Consider the following 21,315-nt stretch of genomic DNA (forward strand, 5'->3'; position numbering starts at 1 on the left):
TTCCACACTTGTACATGTATTTCCATTAATCAAGGATTGTTCAGTCAAAAGGGGTGGGGTATGTCGATTGCTTGCTAGCATGCTTTTGCTACAGTAAGAATAAATTGATTAGCAGTATTTAACTTTTTTGTTGCTGACTGTCTGCAACGCAGCCTTCTTATAAGATGCTATTATTATTCATTACAAAATTTTAGATAGTGTTCTTAAGGTTTTTCATGCTCACTCTTTTATCTGCTTTCGCTTTTATGTAAGCACCCACTGGATATGGCCAAATGATCTTTATTGACTACAGCAAATAAGTTAACTTTATTTGGCCCTGGCAGTCCAGTGGGTGCTCAATCTATACTCTGCAATGCACAAAAAAAGTTGTCAAATTGATTAAATCGCATTTCAAAATCTTATTTTAGCAAACTCAATGTGTTTATTCTACCATCAACATTCAATGGATATGTAAAATAATGTTCCATTATGAATGTATCAATGATTTAAATGTTATTGTGTTCTGTTTGCTATTCATGTACTTGTTCATTATCGATCTACATTGTGTCCAATCCGGTCATAAGGATAAGATGTGTAATTTCTTTTTATTACTGCAATATATAATTAAAAAAGAAAATAAATTGATTAATTAATAAACAAATTAATTGGTTAATAAAAGTTTTCTCTGATCGTACCTCTCTCCTCTTCCGGACAGCAATGTCTTCCCCAGTAATATCCACAATATATGCTGTGAGAATACCATTCGGTGAGACAGGTGGTGTCCAAGTAAGTAACACTGAGTTGGGCGAGTCTATTATAACAACTGGGTCTCTCACTTCAGATGGTTCTATAAGAATACAATAAAACAACACAAATACGAATAATGCTATGTTCATAGCAAAATATATGGGGCATTTACAGATTTATTATTACCGCTGTCATGAGATCTAATCAGTTTATAGTACAAATGAAAATTTACCACTGATATATCAAACGCAACTACAGAGCACAATGATTTTTATTGCTGTTTGCAAAACACAGTAGTCAAGTGTAAATTTGGAATTAATTGCCAGTATTGGCTGCACAGAAAGAGTGTTAGCATTATTAACAGGGTAATAACAGTAGCCCAGTCACATCATTTGGATCGTGATGTCAAACGTTGATCCGATGATGCAAATAATGTGTTATTGTGACATCAGCAATACTGCAACGTTACCGAATGTAACAGTGCCTCTGTTAGGGCATTGTTTAATAGCACCAACAATATTTCTGTTCAGCGGGAACTGATTAAGAATTCATTTCGGATCAACACTTGCAACACCTCATTATTTCTATAGGTTTTGGGGAGGAGGGTCACATATGGTCCCATGACACAAACGTACATGTATTTTTTTGTAACTTGATTTCCAAGATGAATTATACAAATTAAAAAAATGTTTTATGATGATTTCTAAGCTTTATGTTACGGGCCCATGATTGTATTTCATAACTTTGTTATTCAACTGCCCTTTACTGCACCCGCACCTGCATTGCACCCACTTGATCAATGAAGAAATAAATTTATGTACCATTTTACGAGGCCGCCATCATTTTCAAGCTTAACCGCTCACGATGGCGGTCTCCTGCATTCATTTAAACTGTTATTTTCTTTCGATTGAATATTGCTTCTTGTTGATATTTATTTTTCATTGCTTTATTATGACTATTGCTTTATTACTTTGTGAAACTTAATTGTATCACCTTCTTGTTATGTTGCATATATTATCTTGAATGCAGAAATAAATCAAAACAAATCAAATCAAATTCACTTACTCGCTTGGAACGTTGTTTGTTCAACCTCAATAGTGTCACTATCCAGGCCATTGAATTGTGCTGCTACTGTGATGACGTATTTGGTATACGGTCTGAGGTTCTCAACAGTGTATGTGGTTTCACTCGACGATACTGTGGCCTAATGGAATTTCAAGTATATAGTCAAAATGAAATTGATTTTAAAAACAAAAATATTTTGAGTTCTTGATTTGCACTAGCCTTGGTGTAGTGCACTGTAAATCAACATGTACATGTTTAGAATGAAATAATATCAAATCAACGTATGCAAACCCCAACAAGTTTCAAATTAAAACAACACATAACAGTCAAATCAATTCAAATCAAAATAGTGACATATAAAATCAGATGAACAAAACAAAGCACATCAACATTCGAATTACAACATCCGTTCTATTCCAGCCTCATCTTTTACCAGGATATTACATAGAGATTGAATTTTCCTAGAAATGAAATCAGATCAAACCAACTATGGACTTACATGTACATCTGCTCCAACCTCATCTTTAACCAGGATGTAATACATAGAGATTTAATTTTCTGAAGCTCCCAAAGAAATTTCATCAAGTCAAATAAAGGGGACTCACCAATCAAACCACATCAAATTGTATCAAAGCAAATCAACTATGGACATACATAATCTACTCCAGCCTCATCTTTGACCAGAATATAATACTTCAGAAGCTCCCAAAGAAATTTAATCAAATCAAGTCAAGTCAACTCACCAATCAAGTCAGATCAAATCAAATCAAATCAGATCAGATCTTACCAACTATGGACTTACATCATCTACATCTGCTCCAACCTCATCTTTAACCAGGATGTAATACATATAGATTGAATTTTCTGAAGCTCCCAAAGAAATTTAATCAAATAAAATAAGTCAACTCACCAATCAAGTCAGATCAAATCAAATCAGATCAGATCAGATCTTACCAACTATGGACTTTCATGTACATCTGCTCCAACCTCATCTTTAACCAGCATGTAATACATAGAGATTGAATTTTCAGAAGCTCCCCAGAAATTTAATCAAATCAAGTCAACTCACCAATCAAGTCAGATCAAATCATATCAAAGCAAATCAACTATGGACTTACATCATCTACTCCAACCTCATCTTTGACCAGGACATAATACTTAGAGATTAAATTTTCACCAGCTCCCCAGATAATTCAATCAAATCAAGTCAACTCACCAATCAAGTCAGATAAAAAGTGGAATGCCTCTGGCCGTCTCACCTGCATCACGTGGTTCAATATAGCAGCAGTGCTGACTTTGAATACTACTCTAACTCGCACAAGATGTTCAGTGATACATGGTTACTCTTATGTCCACTTTTTATGAACTAGACCAATAAACTTACAGAGATATGATAGTTATTCAACAAAAAACCCCAACATGGCCGAAGTTCATTGACCTTACATGACCTTTGACTTTGATTCAACAGATACACCCAATTCAGCCAAAGTTCATTGACCTTTGACCTTGGTCATGTGACCTGAAACGTGCACAGAATGTTCAGTGATATTTAATTACTCTAATGTCCAAGTTTAATGAACTAGACCAATAAACTTTCAAAGTTATGATGGTAATTCAACAGATACCCCCGATTCGGCCAAAGTTCATTGACCCTAAATGACCTTTGACCTTAATCATGAGACCTGAAACTTGCACAAAATTTTCAGTGATGCTTGATTACTATTATGTCCAAGTTTCATGAATCAGATCCATAAACTTTCAAAGTTATAATGGGAATTCAACAGATATCCCCAATTCGGCCAAAGTTCATTGACCCTAAATGACCTTTGACCTTGGTCATGTGACGTGAAACTCATGCAGGATGTTCAGTGATACTTGATTAACCTTATGTCCAAGTTTCATGAACTAGGTCCATATATTTTCTAAGTTATGATGACATTTCAAAAACTTAACCTCAGGTTAAGATTTCGATGTTGATTCCTCCAACATGGTCTAAGTTCATTGACCCTAAATGACCTTTGACCTTGGTCATGTGACATGAAACTCTAATAGGATGTTCAGTAATACTTGATTAACCTTATGGCCAAGTTTTATTAACTAGGTCCATATACTTTCTAAGTTATGACGTCATTTCAAAAACTTAACCTCAGGTTAAGATTTGATGTTGACGCCGCCGCCGCCGCGCCGTCGCCGTCGGAAAAACCGCGCCTATAGTCTCACTTTGCTTCGCAGGTGAGACAAAAACCAAAATCAAGATCAAACTGAACCAAATCAACAATTCTTACGATTATCAAATAAAATCAGATCAAATCAACTACGGACTTACATCATCTACATCTGCTCCAGCCTCATCTTTGACCAGGATATGATACATAGATACTGCATTGTCAGGTGCTCCCCAAGAAACTGTGATGGAATCACTTGTTACTTCATCCTGAACCAAGTCTTGCGGTGGTGCAGAACCTATCAAGCCAAAAATATCAATAGAAATGATTAAAAGCAATGAAATATATACATCATATCATAAAACTCATAACAAGGACATTGAAATGAAATTTAAAAAAATTGTAGCCAACATCAATAATACATAATACAAAAATAGAATCAATTATACAAAATACTAATAAGGAATAAGTGAGGAATGTAGGTAAATTCAAAATCACATAAATTCAATTATAAAAACAGAGTGACGTGTATCGTGGAATGAACTACATGTAAAGACATGACACATCGACAAGGTACAGTGAAAAGTGAATGACAGCATGTATAAAAAGTGAACAAACACGTCTTGTGCATACATAATTTTGAAAATGTGAAAGCGATAAGAGTGTTATGAAAAGAATTAAAGACTCAAAAAGAAAAGCATGGTTCAAGAACTATTGTAACTGTAATAAAAGAAAACAAACAGTGTGACTACAAGTCCCCCACCCCACCAAAAAATTAACAGATATATCAGCATTGAGTAAATCAAAATTGAAACAAAACATTGAAAGGAAAATTTAATTCTTGTAGTAGATGCATGTACAGCAGACAAACACAATACAAACATGTAACTTGATTGATATTCACGTATGTAAACCTTAAGGGTACGGTGAACCACATGGATGTGCAAATAGGTTACAAATGGCCAAACATGTACAAGTGATTGTGTCTCTTTATATTACAAAGAATTTATTTAGAGGAACTTACGAGTACTGACAACCGATATAAGTGACCCAGCACTGGACTTCACAATCCCAGTTTCCGCTCCTTCAACAAATGTCCTAATAGTGATGGTATATTCTGTTGCAATGGTCAGATTGGTCAAGACAAGTGACCGGTCTTGTGTTTGCGTGGTCAAGATGTTTGCAGAATCGCTGGAGAATGACACCTGGGATGAGAAATGTCAGAATTGAGATATTAAGATGGCTGACGAGAGTTCTCAGTTCTGCAAGATAAAGCTTTACAACTAATGGTGGAGTGATTTTCATGATTGATTGTATTGGGTATTGTGTATGACTTATTGTAGAAATAGGGCCCACAATCAATTGCTAAGCTTCATACCTCCTTAAATACCTCCTTAATTACAAAAGAAGTTTTAGTACATATGGTGATAAAGCATTTGCTAATTTTGTGCCCAAATTATGGAATAAACTGCCTGTTACAGTAAGATCTGCTGATAAGTTAAAAACTTTTAAATCTCTGCTTAAAACACATTTATTTGCTCATTGATTTCTTTCTCCTTATATGATTTTTTTGTGTAACTATAGGTTTAAATATTCATGTTTAGTTCTCTTTCGTAAGTTTTCTTTGTTAGGGTTTAGCTTAGGCCTGGTGTTTTTAGAGCCCTTGTGAGTTATGTACCTGCCGGATTGCCTTCTGGACAAGTTCCTTAAACTGCGGGTGAACAGGGCATTAAGATCAGGCACCAGTCCGGTAGATATGTTTAATGTAATTATTATTATTATTAGTTATTTATTGTAAAGCGCTTTCATCATATTTTTGGTAAAGCGCTATATAAGCACCTGTTATGTATGTATATTAAGAGGCCATGGTCTGGTTTATCACTGTACAATCATATACTATAACATTAAGATTTTTCGAACGACTGGTGATCCTTTCACAGGCGCTACATCAACATCAATGAAAACTAAGTGCATATCGTTCACCACAAGAAATGATCGCCAGTTGTCATTCGCAACTAACGAATAGCTTCATGCAGCACCAACTAGGTGGGTGTTTCATAAACAGGGTGTAAAGTAACACCTGACACTGCATGACTAGAAAAAGTGTTATGCAGACTGCTTCTAAGTTCCACCAAAACAGTGTGCATATCTCCTACTTGAGCGAACCCCAAACTTAAACCCTTTTTTCTCTCTTTATTCTTTGAAACTCTCACTGAATTTCTTTTACTGTTTCTCGATTTTGACATCATAAAGCTTCTGATGTGCTTTTTTTTCAAGCACAATGAAAATCTCAAAATTGGGCGATTTTGGGCGACTTATTGTTGGTTTGAGGGTGGCAGGTTGCATATTAACTCTTCATGCGTTACGTTCGCATTATTGCACATCCGTAGGCGTGTTTCGTTCGCATTTTTGCACAACCACACATTTCCCATAGACGTCCCCTGTCCCATTGTTTTTCGAACAATTGTGCGTACCTAGCTACAATGTATAGCTTGGCGTTTTTGTATACCATACATGTGTACCGATCGATCGATCGCGCGTGCGACATTAGTTTAGCGTTTGACGGATTATCGCAGTTTACAAATTACAGTATCGTTGAGTTATCCCCAAAAATCAATACATCCTGATTACAGCCATGAAGTTCATTGAAAAAGGAGAGGAGAAAATCAATAAAACCCTCCTCACAAACAATACCATGGGCCAGGTTTATTGTTAGAAATCTGTGACTCATGGCACGAATGTGAATGAGAGGGGATCACTGCTAAAATAACCCAACACACGGGGGGTTTACAGGTGAACGCATGAAGATTAAAAGCTGTTGTTTTTTTTACCTCGAAGTAAGAATAGTCAGAATTCTGCAAAGACCATTCCACTCTAAGCTCTGAAGTTGAGACGTACGATATGACCAATAGCTGGGGTTGTACAGGATCTGAAAATAATACATGTAGGAAACTTCATCATTATAATTATTATCCCTATTGTGATCATCAGTCTTAAAAATAAAGTTAAAATCTACCACATGGCCATCGCACACGTACATGTAACAAGTGGTCTACAATCCAAATTTCAAATAAAATTGTAAAACAATTGATAAGATTAATAATGGAGTGTTGCAAGAAACTTGCAATCAATTGCAAGTCCATTTTTGGTTCCCAAAACAATCAAAAGTCTTGCAGTTAATTGCAAATTTGCGATTAATTGCTAATCTGCTCATTGAAACAAGAAGTTTAATCTGATTTGCTACAGCTAACGTTGATCTTTAAGTTGTAAAATTGCAACAGAATATTTGCAATTGATCAAAAATATTTTCTTGCAACACCCCCTAAATCATGAAACAAATTACTCTCTTAAGTTATGAACCATCTTCTTAATGCTTAATTGATAATCAATCGCTACATGCATTATACTTCTCTTTTCAAGTATTGACACTCTGCAAGCAAATTTAATGCAGAATCTCAATGACACCATAGCAACTGTCATGGTATAAGAGCAAATCTGCAATTAGTTTTTATTATTCAGCCACTTTGGACCTTACAGTTAAGCAAAGGTTTCTGACTTCTTTTTTACATCAGTATTTAAATGGATACTTTAAACCTCAAATTGTAGCTTGTCCAGTACTGTGTGCGCCTCACCAGCGACTGACTGGAATACTCTCCAGGGAGTGGAGGATGTGCACACATTGTGTGTGGTAATGACTGATTGAATCCTATGACCGCAGTTATAATCTGTAAAGCGCTCGCACACGTCGTTTCGATGTATTAAGCGCTATATAAAAGTGGTTTATTATTATTATAAATTAATACATAATATTTTTGTGCAGCATATGATATATATTGTACAAAAATATGAAACATGCTGTTTCTTCCCCAATCAGGTTCTCTTCCAAATGTAGGGTGTGTGGAGGCCTTCTGACAATAGGCTAGGCGGAATCAATATTACTGACAGGAACATTGAAGTAGATGCATTATTTACGGCTTCCAAGTTGAATCTGGCTTATGATACCCAGAGTGATCAGGGGACCGTTTCATGAAAGTTGTCAGCACTGTAAGATGGTCTTTCTCTGACAGTTACCATAGTAACAGTCATGGCCAAAGCTTCTCAGCCAATCAAAAGCAAGGATTTCACTGAAATAGTCAGCACTAACACTTTTGTCAGGGCTGACAACTTTCATGAAACACCCCCAGGTCCAAAGAAACTCATATAAGGCAAGTTCGATTGATAGTATGAAAATATGCAAAGCCAAGAGTGGGTGCAGAAGAAAAATGCTACCAAAATTATCATGAATGCAAATATCCTCTAGAGGGGTGCAACTCTGAAGGAAGAATTCTTATAAAGAGCTATAAGAAATAAATAATAATAATACATATGATTTATATAGCATCTTTTCCACTTTGATTAAATGCTCAAGGCGCTTAGAATAGAGCAAAACATAAAAGTAAACAGAACTAAGAGAAAGTACAAGAAAGGTTAAATTACAAATGAAAAAAAATGTCTGTCTTCAAACCTAGTACCTGCTGGTGAACAAATGCAATTTTAGGTTGCCCTTAAAGGATGTTGCAGAGTTTGAGTTCTTCAGCTCTTGTGGTAGTGAATTCCACAGGGCTGGTCCGGCATGAGCAAAGGCTCGATCGCCCCAGGATTTTTAGATAGTGGAATATGTAAGAGACTGAATTGGGATGATCGCAGTGTGCGTGCGGGTTGATAGTGGTGTATAAGAGACTTGTTGTAATCGGGTGCGGATCCATCGATGATATGATATACCAAAAGTAGAATTTTGAAACTATGCGATCCTTTATGGGCAACCAATGGAGGTCTTTAAGAACAGGAGTGATGTGATTGTGTTTATTAAGAACTCACCTAATAAGAAAAATGCGGATGTGACAGGTTCACTGGCTATTAGCTGGTTGTTTGCATCGATGATAACTGATCTCATGGTGGCTTGGTATTCCCTGCCGGAAACAAGGCCATCGTGGACTTCCCATTCCTCTCTTGAGCTGTTAATACCTATAATCATAAAACAAGTAAATTATAAAATGATCTTTGAAGGTTTCCATGGTGGAGAGAATATTGGAGGTTTTCACGGTAAACACCATGTATGTAGTCCTGCAAAGGACTGTTTGCTATTCTTTCTTGATTGTATGTTAGCTCTGAAAAGAACTGTTAACGATGTTTCGACCAGGGTGTTCTGGTCGTCATCAGGAATGATGATCCACTTGAAAACTTGGGTTTATAACCAGGTCGGTTATAAAGAAGTAATTAAGTACTTAAGTTGTGTTTTGCATCACTTTATTGTGCGAAAAGCAATAAAGGAACAGTGTAAGAATGACAACAATACATATACATTTACAGAATAAAAGAGAGCCCAGGACATGGTCACATTACTGACGCAAGCAGGGCAGATTAACATAATGTTACAGTTATATATAGTTAAACTACCAAATAAGATGGAACATTCGGTGAAAGTATAATAAACTGTTAATCATCAAATTAATTTGTAATTAAAGTAATTATAGGCCTGTAGATAAAATCATTTTAGATGAAAACCAAACATTGAGAAAAAAAAGACCATGACGTATGTGGACTCATGCATTAGCATGATTACACTCTGAATTGATGTGTACAACTTTACACTATGTACGCAGAGGAATCTGATTTTCCCATTGGACATTATTTTTTAGTAGTATATTACGTATTATATTATTATATATTAAGTATTTGGGTTTATTACTATCATCATGATTATCTCGATTATCTTCTTCCCCTCCTCCACTTTTCTTCTCCCAATCTTTTTTTCTACTTCTTCTTGTCTTCTTCTTCCTTCTCTTTTCTTTTTCCTTTTCTTGTTTTTCTAATTCTCATTCTTCTAAATTCTTCTTTTTTCTTCTTTCTCTTCTTCTTATTTCATTTTTTATCATTAATGCAATCATTTTCATATTTATTATTACTACTCTCATGCTTAGTATCATTATAATCTTGTTTACCAGCATATCTATAATTATTATGATTTTTGTCTCCATTGCCATTATTATCAGCGTCTTCAACATCAACATTGGCATAATAAGCACATCATTAACTTCTGATATGACATTAAGTCTCCTTAAAAGATCAGAAAATGTTTGATGGGGAAATTAAGTGCAGGGACAGTGACCCAGAAGGGGTTCAAGGTGGGGGCATGTAAAATTTATGGCATTCTGGGAAAAATCAAAGACAATTTACTGCAACATCTTGAAATGAGATGTCATCCATCCAGAGTACTGTACCTTCCTCTTAATCAAAAGAAAGTCAGGTATTTTTCTTTCTAAAGGAAAATACCAGAAATGTGGCATTTCTGAAATATTACACCTTTGAATTTTTTTGTACAAAAAGACTGCACCACACAAATGCTGCGATTTACACCATCACCACTTCAAATTTTGTGACGTTAAGCAATACTCACGTAACGGAAACATAGGCTCGTCCGGATTCAAGTCCAGTAAGTAGTAAGCGATTGGGTAGTTGACTTCTGGTGGTAGGCTCCAGGAAATAGTGAATGCCTCAACCTCAACATCAGTCACAACGAGATTCTGAGGACTCAGAGGTTCTGTGCAAAACATTTTATAAAACTTATAAATATTCATGACTACATACAAGGTCAACACCTCAACATTAACAACATTCTCAATGGGATTCTGAGGACTCGGTGGTTCTTTTCCCCAAAATTTAATAAATATAAATATTCATGACTCTGTCCACAAACTTTTAACTATTATAAACATTCATGTCTCAGTATATTCCACAAAAGTATGAACACCACGAAACAGGCATCAATCACACACCCAATCAAAATCTTAGGACTCTGTTGTTATATGCAAAACAGGATTACATGAATCCTATCCATATTCATGAATATAAATATTCATGACTCTCATAAATATTAATGACTATGTAGATTAGACAAGACTAGGCTAGAAGTTCAGAGTCAAGTCGACAAGGTTAAAATTTTTCCCCACTGACACATATTCACGTAAATCATACGTGGTGCCACGCCCGTATAAAAGCTTTAAGCTCTATCATCATTACATATATCAAATTGGCAACACCATAGAATCACCTACATTTAGTGTTTGAATATGCAAATTGAAATCAGAGTTTAAAATGTTGCTATCATTTATTATATTCAAATTTAAGTTACATCCACATTTTTAGAAAATCAAAATATGAAATTGAATGGATTGTTCTAAATTATTGCCAATTTGAAGATCAAAAAATGATAAAACCTCAACACCATAAAAGTTGTATACTATACAGATTTTGAAGAATCAAGAAGAAAATATTACTTACGTGTGTATGCAACCACGGTCTGTGCCTCCCCGGCTTGCTCAGTTTCCGGGGAACCCGTTCCACTCACAGGTTCGATCGTGACGATGTATTCTTTGCCGGGGGCCAAGCTTCGAGCTACAACTTGAGATCCTGACACCTGATTGGACGGAAGAGCTTGCGTGGCGTCTGCGTCTTCGAAAAGCGCTCCTTCCTCTGGTTGGTACGTGATTCGGTACTCGACATCAATAGAGTTGACATCGCTCCAGTCGAGGGAGAGGGAATATGGTCCACGCTCAACGACGACGGCATCCGTCACTGGTAATGGAGCTTGATGAGATAACAATGAAATAGGAAAAGATTAATAAAAGGTTCATTATAAAAATCGTGAAAATAATCCATCATTTTTTTAGGGAACTGTGTCTAGAAAGTGGACCTCACTAAATCAACCATCTTTCGCGGGCCATTGATGGGCGATATGACTGTTTTCATGATCAATCTTGTGTTTTCTGAATGCCAATATTTATTGTATATCCCTTCAATGAATATACATTTATATTTTAAATAAATTTAAACAGTCCATTGATGCTCAGGTGATAAAATATCATTTCACTGCCAGAGTGCAGTATATTTCACTGAGCATGCAGTTCTGCCCAGGAAACAAAGTGAAAAGAAGTTCGAAACTCTTTTCGAGTCTTTGACACACTGAATAGCCAATAGTCCCTCCCGATGAACCCCCTGTAATTTAAAGGCACAAACACTTAGCAAATTCCGCCAAGTGAAGTGGCTGAATATACTTGACCCTGAGTGGCGATGCAGACCAAGTAGGACTACAGATTTCCAAGACTAATCATTCCAATTCAAGGGATGTAAAACAAATATACCTGGCATTTCTTTTTTTAATATGAGTGGGAATTATTCCTCAGTCGGACTGTCACATAGGAATTTCTATCTGTCAGGCAAAACCCCCAAGGAAACAAAAGTGATTACCAGTCTAAACCTAGAATGAATCCATCCACACTATACATTCTCAAAGCATGTTACATTTGTTCATAGTATACAATGAATAGACTGTCTTTAATAGGGCATGACTACAGTGACTATAGTCTATAGAGTGGCAAAGACACTTGGGCAATTAACCATATTTCATGATCGATCTTACGTGTTCTGAACGATATCGTCCCAAAGCCATCATCAGTAGGTTCACCGTTCTTTCCCGTCTGCACATTGACGTTGTACAGCTCTCCGGGCACGAGGCCGTAGATTAGCAGAGTCCCCTGGGACGCTCCACCCAACGAGCTCACAGAGATGATCCGCAGATCCTGCTGCGCGTTGGGGTGGGTTGGATCGTATGGGGTGTACCGAACGTAGAACTGGTTGAAGTCCCCGGTCGGTATATTCCAAACTACGGTGAATTGAGTGCTGGTGAAGTCATCGCCAATGTCCATGCCGATAGTAGTTCCTAAAGGCAGATGACAAACAGAAGAAAACACTGTCATAAGCGCACTCAGGGAACCGTAACATACAGCTCAGAAAAATATCGCTTGCATTGATGAATGTGTTTGAACAGAACAATCATTAAATTCAGCCAAACAATCAATCCCAAAGCAATGGATTTAATTTATCATATTTTTTTATCACAATTATTTCATACTTGCCTCAATAAGCAAAATATTTCTGTCCTCATCAACCGTTGAAAAATGGAAACTTGTGGAGTGCAAATTGCACAACATAAGGGGAAGCTGCTAGCATATGACTTCTGAAATTCACAACTTTAAAAGTCATCAATCCTTTCTTTCTTATAATGATTTATCTTCAAACCTTCACCAATATCTACCTACACTTCTTTACTGCTTTCTATCAGAAACCAACTGTTGTCAGGGAGAAATAGTGATATGAATACAGGTGCAAGCACAACACTTAGACAAAGAGCCTGAATAAAATAAAGTTATGCGCAATACAGGGCAGCCTGTATTGTACATGTACAGTGTATGCCTGCACCAGGCCAGGTGTTAAAATGAATAGGGAAAACTCTTTGGTTGGCTTTTAGGGTGAGTCCCAGGAAGGACCCTTCATATTGAAGACTGTAGGCATACAAGCACCATGCGACCTTGTCGTTGGATCTTCAATCTTGTATGCATTATGCGAACCTTGTTTGTGAAGTCTGAAGACAGTACTGGAGTAAAAAGTGAACCAAGATATGAAGGAGGTAATAACAAAGTGACAGTGATATTCAACTGATTCACTTTCTCTATCTCTGCGTCTTTATTTTGTGCACCCTATTATATTAGTATACTCACCACTCTCTCTGCTGACCGGCTCGCTAACCAGATCATCCACAATGGCGACCACGGTGAACGTGTACGGGGTCGACGGAAGCAGATCGGTCACTGTGAGGCTCTGGGCGATGTTTTCATCATCCGTTATGGTATGGGGAGACGTGGGGTTACCATTTGACGGGGAGTACATGACTCTGTAGCTGTCGACACCACCGGTAAGAGGGCGCTCCCATGTAATGGTGATAGAATCGGTTGTAACCACGGCGATGACCAGATTCCTTATGGCGCCAGGCTCTAAAGTGAGAAGAAATTGTAATTTATTTACTTAAAAATTTGTTATAGCCTGTATGAGGTCTTTATAAAGATTATTCAATTACTCAAGTTTGAAGTTATTGCCTGGAAAAATGAAAGAGTTTATCATAATTGCACAATATGCTGTGTAAAAGAGACAATTGGAAATCTAAATATTTCTGGAAAAAATTCACGATATAATTTACATTATAGAAGATCAGAGCCTGTATTCAATTTCATAGTTAAGCCAAGTATTTTACTCATTATTCTGCTTAAGTAAAATTCTTAACCTTATTATTCAATAGCCATTTGTATTTTGATTAAATCCAAGTCAGCCCCCTGCCTGGCTTAAATCTGGTCAGCATGCAGTTTACAACTGGACATACATGGCTATTAACACAGCCATGCTTCCTGGTGGAAGGACTGTTGCAAAGGTACATGTACATTGTGTGTATAATTCTTACTAAAGCCCATAACGGTGTGTTTTATTTTTCATACTATTGACCAAATCTTACTTGTAAATTGTTCTCTCTCCCTCCTCTGACTCCCCTGGGATTCTAATGTGTACAAAGTGCCAGGTGTCCAATTGGGTGCATAATTCTTACTAATGCCCACAACGATGTGCAATATTTTGTACTATTGACCAAACCTTACTTGTAAATTGTTCTCTCTTCCTCCTCTGACTCCCCTGGGATTCTAATGTGTACGAAGTGCCAGGAGTCCAATTGGGTGTATAATTCTTACTAATGCCCACAACGATGTGCAATATTTTGTACTATTGACCAAACCTTACTTGTAAATTGTTCTCTCTTCCTCCTCTGACTCCCCTGGGATTCTAATGTGTACAAAGTGCCAGGTGTCCAATTGGGTGCATAATTCTTACTAATGCCCACAACGATGTGCAATATTTTGTACTATTGACCAAACCTTACTTGTAAATTGTTCTCTCTTCCTCCTCTGACTCCCATGGGATTCTAATGTGTACGAAGTGCCAGGAGTCCTATTGGGTGTATAATTCTTACTAATGCCCACAACGAAGTGCAATATTTTACACTATCGACCAAATCTTACTTGTAGATTGTTCTCTCTCCCTCCTCTGACTCCCCTGAGGTTCTACAAAGAATGTGTACGAAGTGCCTGGTGTCAGACCCGTGAAGGTGAATTCAGCTTGCGCCTGGGAGGCAACTGAGACAGTCTGTGGAGCCTGGGATCCGCCTCCAACAGTGTAGCTGCAAAGATGATGACATCATTATGACATCATGATGAAATCTCTATGACACCACATAATGTGCTGTTTCACAATGAATTAAGTATCGTCCAGATACTATGGTGAGAGAAAGCTCAGCAACCTCAAATATCAATGACGCCCCAAAATCATAATATCCCAATGATTCCATCAAGACATCATTAGTCGTGTTATATGACATCATTATAAGTTCCTTATCACCACCATATCCAGCATCATCTACGGCGATGAAGTGTATGTGCCCACGCACAAGCATACTATAGTCACTACTGTCCCTACCTCGAGCGAAGTTTGTGCAGGCTCCACTTCACTTCATTACCGCTACACTACACTCCATCTACCCGAACTTCAAGACCGTGAACACTATCTGATATTCCGAGTGACAAAGGTGGGATTTTATAGGGGGAAAATATAAAATTCATGCAACATCATGATCTTTAAAAACAATCAAAACTAATATTCTTACTTTACACAAATTTTCACTTCTTTTCCATGCTTCTATCAGTCTAAAAATTGGTGATTTAGAGCCAACATGAAGTTCCTCACACATAAATAATTCGCTACCGTATCACATGCAATATGCGAGAGGTACCGGGTCCAGTCCGAGCTTGGACCCTCGTGTACGCATGCAATGTTTTGAAATTGGCAGTGAATTATCTATATGTGTAAGGAACTTCATGTTGGCTCTAAATCACCAATTTTTAGACTGATAGAAGCATGGAAAAGAAGTGAAACTTGGTGTAAAGTAAGAATATTAGTTTTAATTGTTTTTAAAATTTGTGATGTTGCATGAATTTTATATCCCCCCCATAAAATCCCACCTTTGTCACTCGGAATATCAGATAAACTTCACGGTCTCAAAGTTCGGGTAGGCGGAGCGTAGTGTAGTGGTAGTGGAGTGGAGCCTGCACGAACTTCGCTTGAGGTATATTGTCCCCAGACAGTTTGGCTCTTGAAATGCTTTGTAGGATCTGATGCTGGATATGTGCTTGATTATGTCATGAGCACGTTTTAGGATACCTACATAACTTTTAGAAAAAAGATCATTTTGCGCAATTTTTTCCAATAATCTGATGGTGTAGTTGGAAGACATTTTATTGATGTCTCATATCCCAATTGCTTCTAACACTAATGGGGTGTTGCATGAAACTTGGAAATGATTGCAAGTCAATTGCAGGTCCAAAAATCAATTGATAGTCATGCATTTCATTGCAAATTTGCAACTGATTGGAGGTCTGCTTCTTGTAAAAACAAATATAAATCGATTTGCTTTAGTTAAAATCGATCTATTTCTTGAAAATTTGCAACTGAAATTTGCAAAATATTTTCGTTCAGAATGCCCTCATACTAGCACTAATATCGAACTTGAAATAAACCACTGTACTTACCTTGTGATTGTATCGACTGTAACCCAAGTAATTTTGATCGATTCGGTCTCGACATCTTCGGGAGCAATATTGATGTCTCCGGGATCGCCAATCACTGCACAAAGGATAATAAATCATACAGCATTTGTAATGATGTTATGTAGTACGTTGTTAACTTCCTGTTAAAATCATTTAGGCTTTGAATCCCAGTGTTGGCGTGTCTTCCTTCAGCAAGAAATTCATCCACATTGTGCTTCACTCGACCCTGGTAAGGTAAGGGGTACCTGGCAGGAATACATTCTTGGAATTTAAGTACATGTATAATGGCTTGCTGGGTTGAAATAAGATTCAGAATCAGATGGACTTATTGATCCATTAATAGCATTGTTTGTTGGTATTGTATATAAAATTACCTAGCTATACAAAGGCAGTCCATGTAGCAGTCATAAAAAAATGTGGAGGAAATTGCACTGCAAAACCAGGAAATTATTCCCTGATCAGCTGACAAGACAGATAAGTGAAAAAAAGAAGAAACATACGTGTCTGCCGAGTGGTTGTGGATGGTTCCCCATACGTTGCAAGGATGCGACTTGAAACAGTAACCAAATAGTAGGTGAGGGTATTTAAACCAGGAAGATTGACCGACGTGACACCATCCAAGGAATAAGGTGAACTCTGAAACAAAACAAAGAGAAATCCAATATATAATTATTTAAAAAACCAGAGTGATGAAAGTTTTAAAAATGTGGACAAGGAATAAGATGGCAGACTTCTGAACCTTAAAAAATAGGGAGGACTTTGCTCATAATTAGCAATTCCTTATGGGAGAGCACAGTAAAACTACATGTATCACAAGAATAGAAAATTCCTATGTACATAAGTTTTCTGAATGGTATAACTTTGAGAAGGTCATCAAGGGACCTGCTAATAGCAGCTATCCATGCTATCTAATTGCGAAATTCCCCACTTGTTACTGCTAGTAAAAGGCGCTACTATATCACATACTCATTGATTGGATTGGATTATTATTTGTTTGACGTCACCTTTGCTTGGAAGGCAAAAAGCGAACTGAATCAGTAAGACATGCAGGTCTCTCCTCCCGATGTAATGGGGGGGGGGTGCAGGTGGACTGCTACACTGGGGCTTCCCCCTACTCTTATAAAAATAGGACGGTGGGTTCTTAACGTGCAAAGGTGGCGATTCTCCTCTACACGGGGCCTCCATTTAATGTCCAATCTGAGGGACGGTAAATTGCCAATCCGTCCACTGCCAACTTGTCCATTCCTTACATGTCTACCTTCATTTAGGCTAATGCCATTCCATCCATCATCATTTCGTCTCACAACCAATTAGTCTAACAACCATTTGGTCCAATCATCACTTCGTCTAATCACCAGTTCGTCAATGACCTTTTCGTCTCATAACCAGTTGGTCTAATACTCATTTTTTTTTCATTCATTTTGCACAATTAGCACTTAGTCTAATTAGACCAAATGATATATTGACTAAATGGCTAATGGACCAACTGGTAATTAGAAAAAATGGTGAACGGATAATATGGCAATTACATGCAGACCATGGACAAACTGATGGTAGATAGGATATTAGACAAGTTGGCAATTGGACGAATTAGCATTGAACCAGATGGAAATAAACCCTTGGGACGGAGTGTTTTCCACTCTAACATAGCCTGCATGTATGGAACAGGGGAAGGACAGGCTTACACGTTATGAGAATTTACTGCACCACTCACCAGAGTGCCTCTTGGGTAATGACAGACCCTATATCCATCATAGTTGCCTGTAGAGGGCACACTCCATGTTACATCGAGTGCATTTTTAAACTCGGTGACATCTAGGCCATTCACCATTTCAGGCACTGTAAAAATGAAACGGAAAAGGAGAATGAAAATTTGTATTTTATTGTTCGAAATGCAAATCTGAAGTAGAATTACTTCAAAAATAAAAACAATCTGTAAGATAAAATAAGATTATGATGTCATTATCTGTAAATTAACTGCGGATTAGAATTCTCCATTCAATAGTTACAAATACACCAGGGTATGGAGATTGGGATTGAGAATTCCACTTAAATTTGCTCTAAATCTCGGCAATATGTTCTAAAGTACACAATTACGCTGATAAAAATCACCCACGTCACTGAATGAGCATCTTGTTATTATGTTTATTAATTTGATTTACTAGGAACTAAAACTCACAAGCGCTATATAAATGTTAATTATTATTATTTCATAAACTTCTCCGTACTTTCCGTTGTACATGTCATTTTTCATTCAAGTAGATACTGAATATATTGTATTTATGCTGAGAAAATGAACTGAACTGAACTATTCTGTGGAATTGTCCACTTACACGTAAGTTGGATGTGTGTCTCAAGGGCAGAGGTCTGTCCTTGCTGTTGGACTGTAATGGTGTAGGCAGTTCCAGGAACCAGACCTGTCAGGTCCAGGACCCGTGGCTCTCCCCTTGCAATCAGTGTCGGAGTGGACCCGCCGGGTGTGTAGGAGGCCAGGTAATTTGAGAAGGATCCCGTTCCTTCCTGCCACGTCACGGTCATGGAGTCGGTACCCAGCTCAACCACGCTTATTTCCAGCGGTGCGGCGGCAACTGTGAGAGAAATACACATGATGGGGTATTGCAAGAAAATATTTGCAATTGATTTCAAATCTTCCACTGCACAGTTACAATCAATACATTAATTTAAGATAAAGCTGGATAAATGTATATAGAAGTGTGGCTGCAACTGTGAAAAAAATGTAAGGTGGGGCACTGCCAGAAAATGATTGCAATTGATTTCAAATTTCTCTTGTGAAGTTACAATCGATGCATCCATTCTAAATTAAGTTAATTTTCAAATGATTTCAAATTTCTGTTGCACAATTGCAATCGATACATCAATTTTAAATTAAGTTTGATACTGAATATAGAAGTGTGGCAGCAACTGTGAGAGAAGTGTAAAATGGGGCACTACCAGAAAATACTTGCAACTGATTTCTCATTTCTCTTAACAAAGTTACAACTGATACATCAATTCGAAATACAGCAAAGCAAATTCATACTTTCTATTTACTAGAGGCAGACCAGCATTCATAAGCAAATGCATGTCAGCAAGTGGTTTCACAACTCAGTAATTGGTTTGAGGTCCTAAGTTAAATTTTAAATTGATTTCAAGTATCTCGTGATGCCCCTTTAGGATGTGCAGTCAAAGGCAAATTGCCGACTGATCTACGCGTTGTCTTTTTTTCTCATGTACTTTCATAAATATGGTCCAAATTTAGGGAGAGGAAATGTATGAGGGCCCAAGGTAATGAGCTCCCAACTCACCCACCCTGCCCCCCTCCAGATAAATGTACCTGGACAACTTAAACAGATCCCCTGAAATTGCCAGAGGGTCCAATTTAATTGTACACAATGTAGCAGGTGTTTGCTTGTGAGCTGAAAAATAGCACCAGAATGTTTTTGTTAAATCAATCACAGTTTGTCTACTACTACATGTACTAACCAGTTAGTCTTAATGCCCTTTACCCAGTTAGCTAGAATTCCAGTAAGGTCTACCACTATAATGAAAGTAATTACTTCTTATAAAGAGCTTTTTCAAACGTTACAACGTGCTATAAAAATAACCAAAATATGTATAATGGGTAAAAACTTAAAAAAGTGGAATGCCTCTGGCCGTCTCACCTGCATCACGTGGTTCAATATAGCAGCAGTGCTGACTTTGAATACTACTCTAACTCGCACAAGATGTTCAGTGATACATGGTTACTCTTATGTCCACTTTTTATGAACTAGACCAATAAACTTACAGAGATATGATGGTTATTCAACAAAAAACCCCAACATGGCCAAAATTCATTGACCTTACATGACCTTTGACCTTGAAAATGTGACCTGAAACTCGAACAGGATGTTCAGTGATACTTGATTACTCTTATGTACAAGTTTCATGAATCAGATCCATAAACTTTCAAAGTTATGATGGTAATTCAACAGATACACCCAATTCGGCCAAAGTTCATTGACCTTTGACCATGGTCATGTGACCTGAAACGCGCACAGGATGTTCAGTGATACTTGATTACTATAATGTCCAAGTTTAATGAACTAGACCAATAAACATTCAAAGTTATGATGGTAATTCAACAGATACCCCCGATTCGGCCAAAGTTCATTGACCCTAAATGACCTTTGACCTTAATCATGAGACCTGAAACTTGCACAAAATTTTCAGTGATGCTTGATTACTATTATGTCCAAGTTTCATGAATCAGATCCATAAACTTTCAAAGTTATAATGGGAATTCAACAGATATCCCCAATTCGGCCAAAGTTCATTGACCCTAAATGACCTTTGACCTTGGTCATGTGACGTGAAACTCATGCAGGATGTTCAGTGATACTTGATTAACCTTATGTCCAAGTTTCATGAACTAGGTCCATATATTTTCTAAGTTATGATGACATTTCAAAAACTTAACCTCAGGTTAAGATTTCGATGTTGATTCCTCCAACATGGTCTAAGTTCATTGACCCTAAATGACCTTTGACCTTGGTCATGTGACATGAAACTCTAATAGGATGTTCAGTAATACTTGATTAACCTTATGGCCAAGTTTTATTAACTAGGTCTATATACTTTCTAAGTTATGACGTCATTTCAAAAACTTAACCTCAGGTTAAGATTTGATGTTGACGCCGCCGCCGCCGCCGCCGTCGCCGCCGCCGTCGGAAAAGCGGCGCCTATAGTCTCACTATGCTTCGCAGGTGAGACAATAAAACTATATGAAATGAAACACTACATGTACTTGCAATATATAAATAAAAATTAGACTTGAGCATCTTCTTGAACACATTAATAGA

General features: G+C 37.3%; 1 protein-coding gene across 2 annotated transcripts in view; it reads right to left on the reverse strand.

Annotated features, from left to right (window-relative positions):
* Positions 1-21,315, reverse strand: part of LOC121406131 (tenascin-X-like) — a 115,470-nt gene that overhangs the window by 18,464 nt on the left and 75,691 nt on the right. For both annotated transcript variants that reach the window (XM_041597150.1, XM_041597151.1), the window contains exons 64-78: positions 18,808-19,062; positions 18,189-18,313; positions 16,975-17,110; positions 16,457-16,550; positions 14,894-15,051; positions 13,553-13,825; positions 12,415-12,714; positions 11,277-11,582; positions 10,393-10,536; positions 8,814-8,960; positions 6,788-6,885; positions 4,981-5,161; positions 4,118-4,254; positions 1,792-1,930; positions 675-826 (exon numbers count right to left, since the gene is read on the reverse strand). In XM_041597150.1, coding sequence (XP_041453084.1) covers positions 675-826; positions 1,792-1,930; positions 4,118-4,254; positions 4,981-5,161; positions 6,788-6,885; positions 8,814-8,960; positions 10,393-10,536; positions 11,277-11,582; positions 12,415-12,714; positions 13,553-13,825; positions 14,894-15,051; positions 16,457-16,550; positions 16,975-17,110; positions 18,189-18,313; positions 18,808-19,062 — 2,645 coding nt within the window. The remainder of the gene's footprint in view (positions 1-674; positions 827-1,791; positions 1,931-4,117; positions 4,255-4,980; positions 5,162-6,787; positions 6,886-8,813; positions 8,961-10,392; positions 10,537-11,276; positions 11,583-12,414; positions 12,715-13,552; positions 13,826-14,893; positions 15,052-16,456; positions 16,551-16,974; positions 17,111-18,188; positions 18,314-18,807; positions 19,063-21,315) is intronic.

The sequence above is a fragment of the Lytechinus variegatus genome, chromosome 19, assembly GCF_018143015.1.
Source record: "Lytechinus variegatus isolate NC3 chromosome 19, Lvar_3.0, whole genome shotgun sequence".
NCBI classification, from domain to species: Eukaryota; Metazoa; Echinodermata; class Echinoidea; order Temnopleuroida; family Toxopneustidae; genus Lytechinus; species Lytechinus variegatus.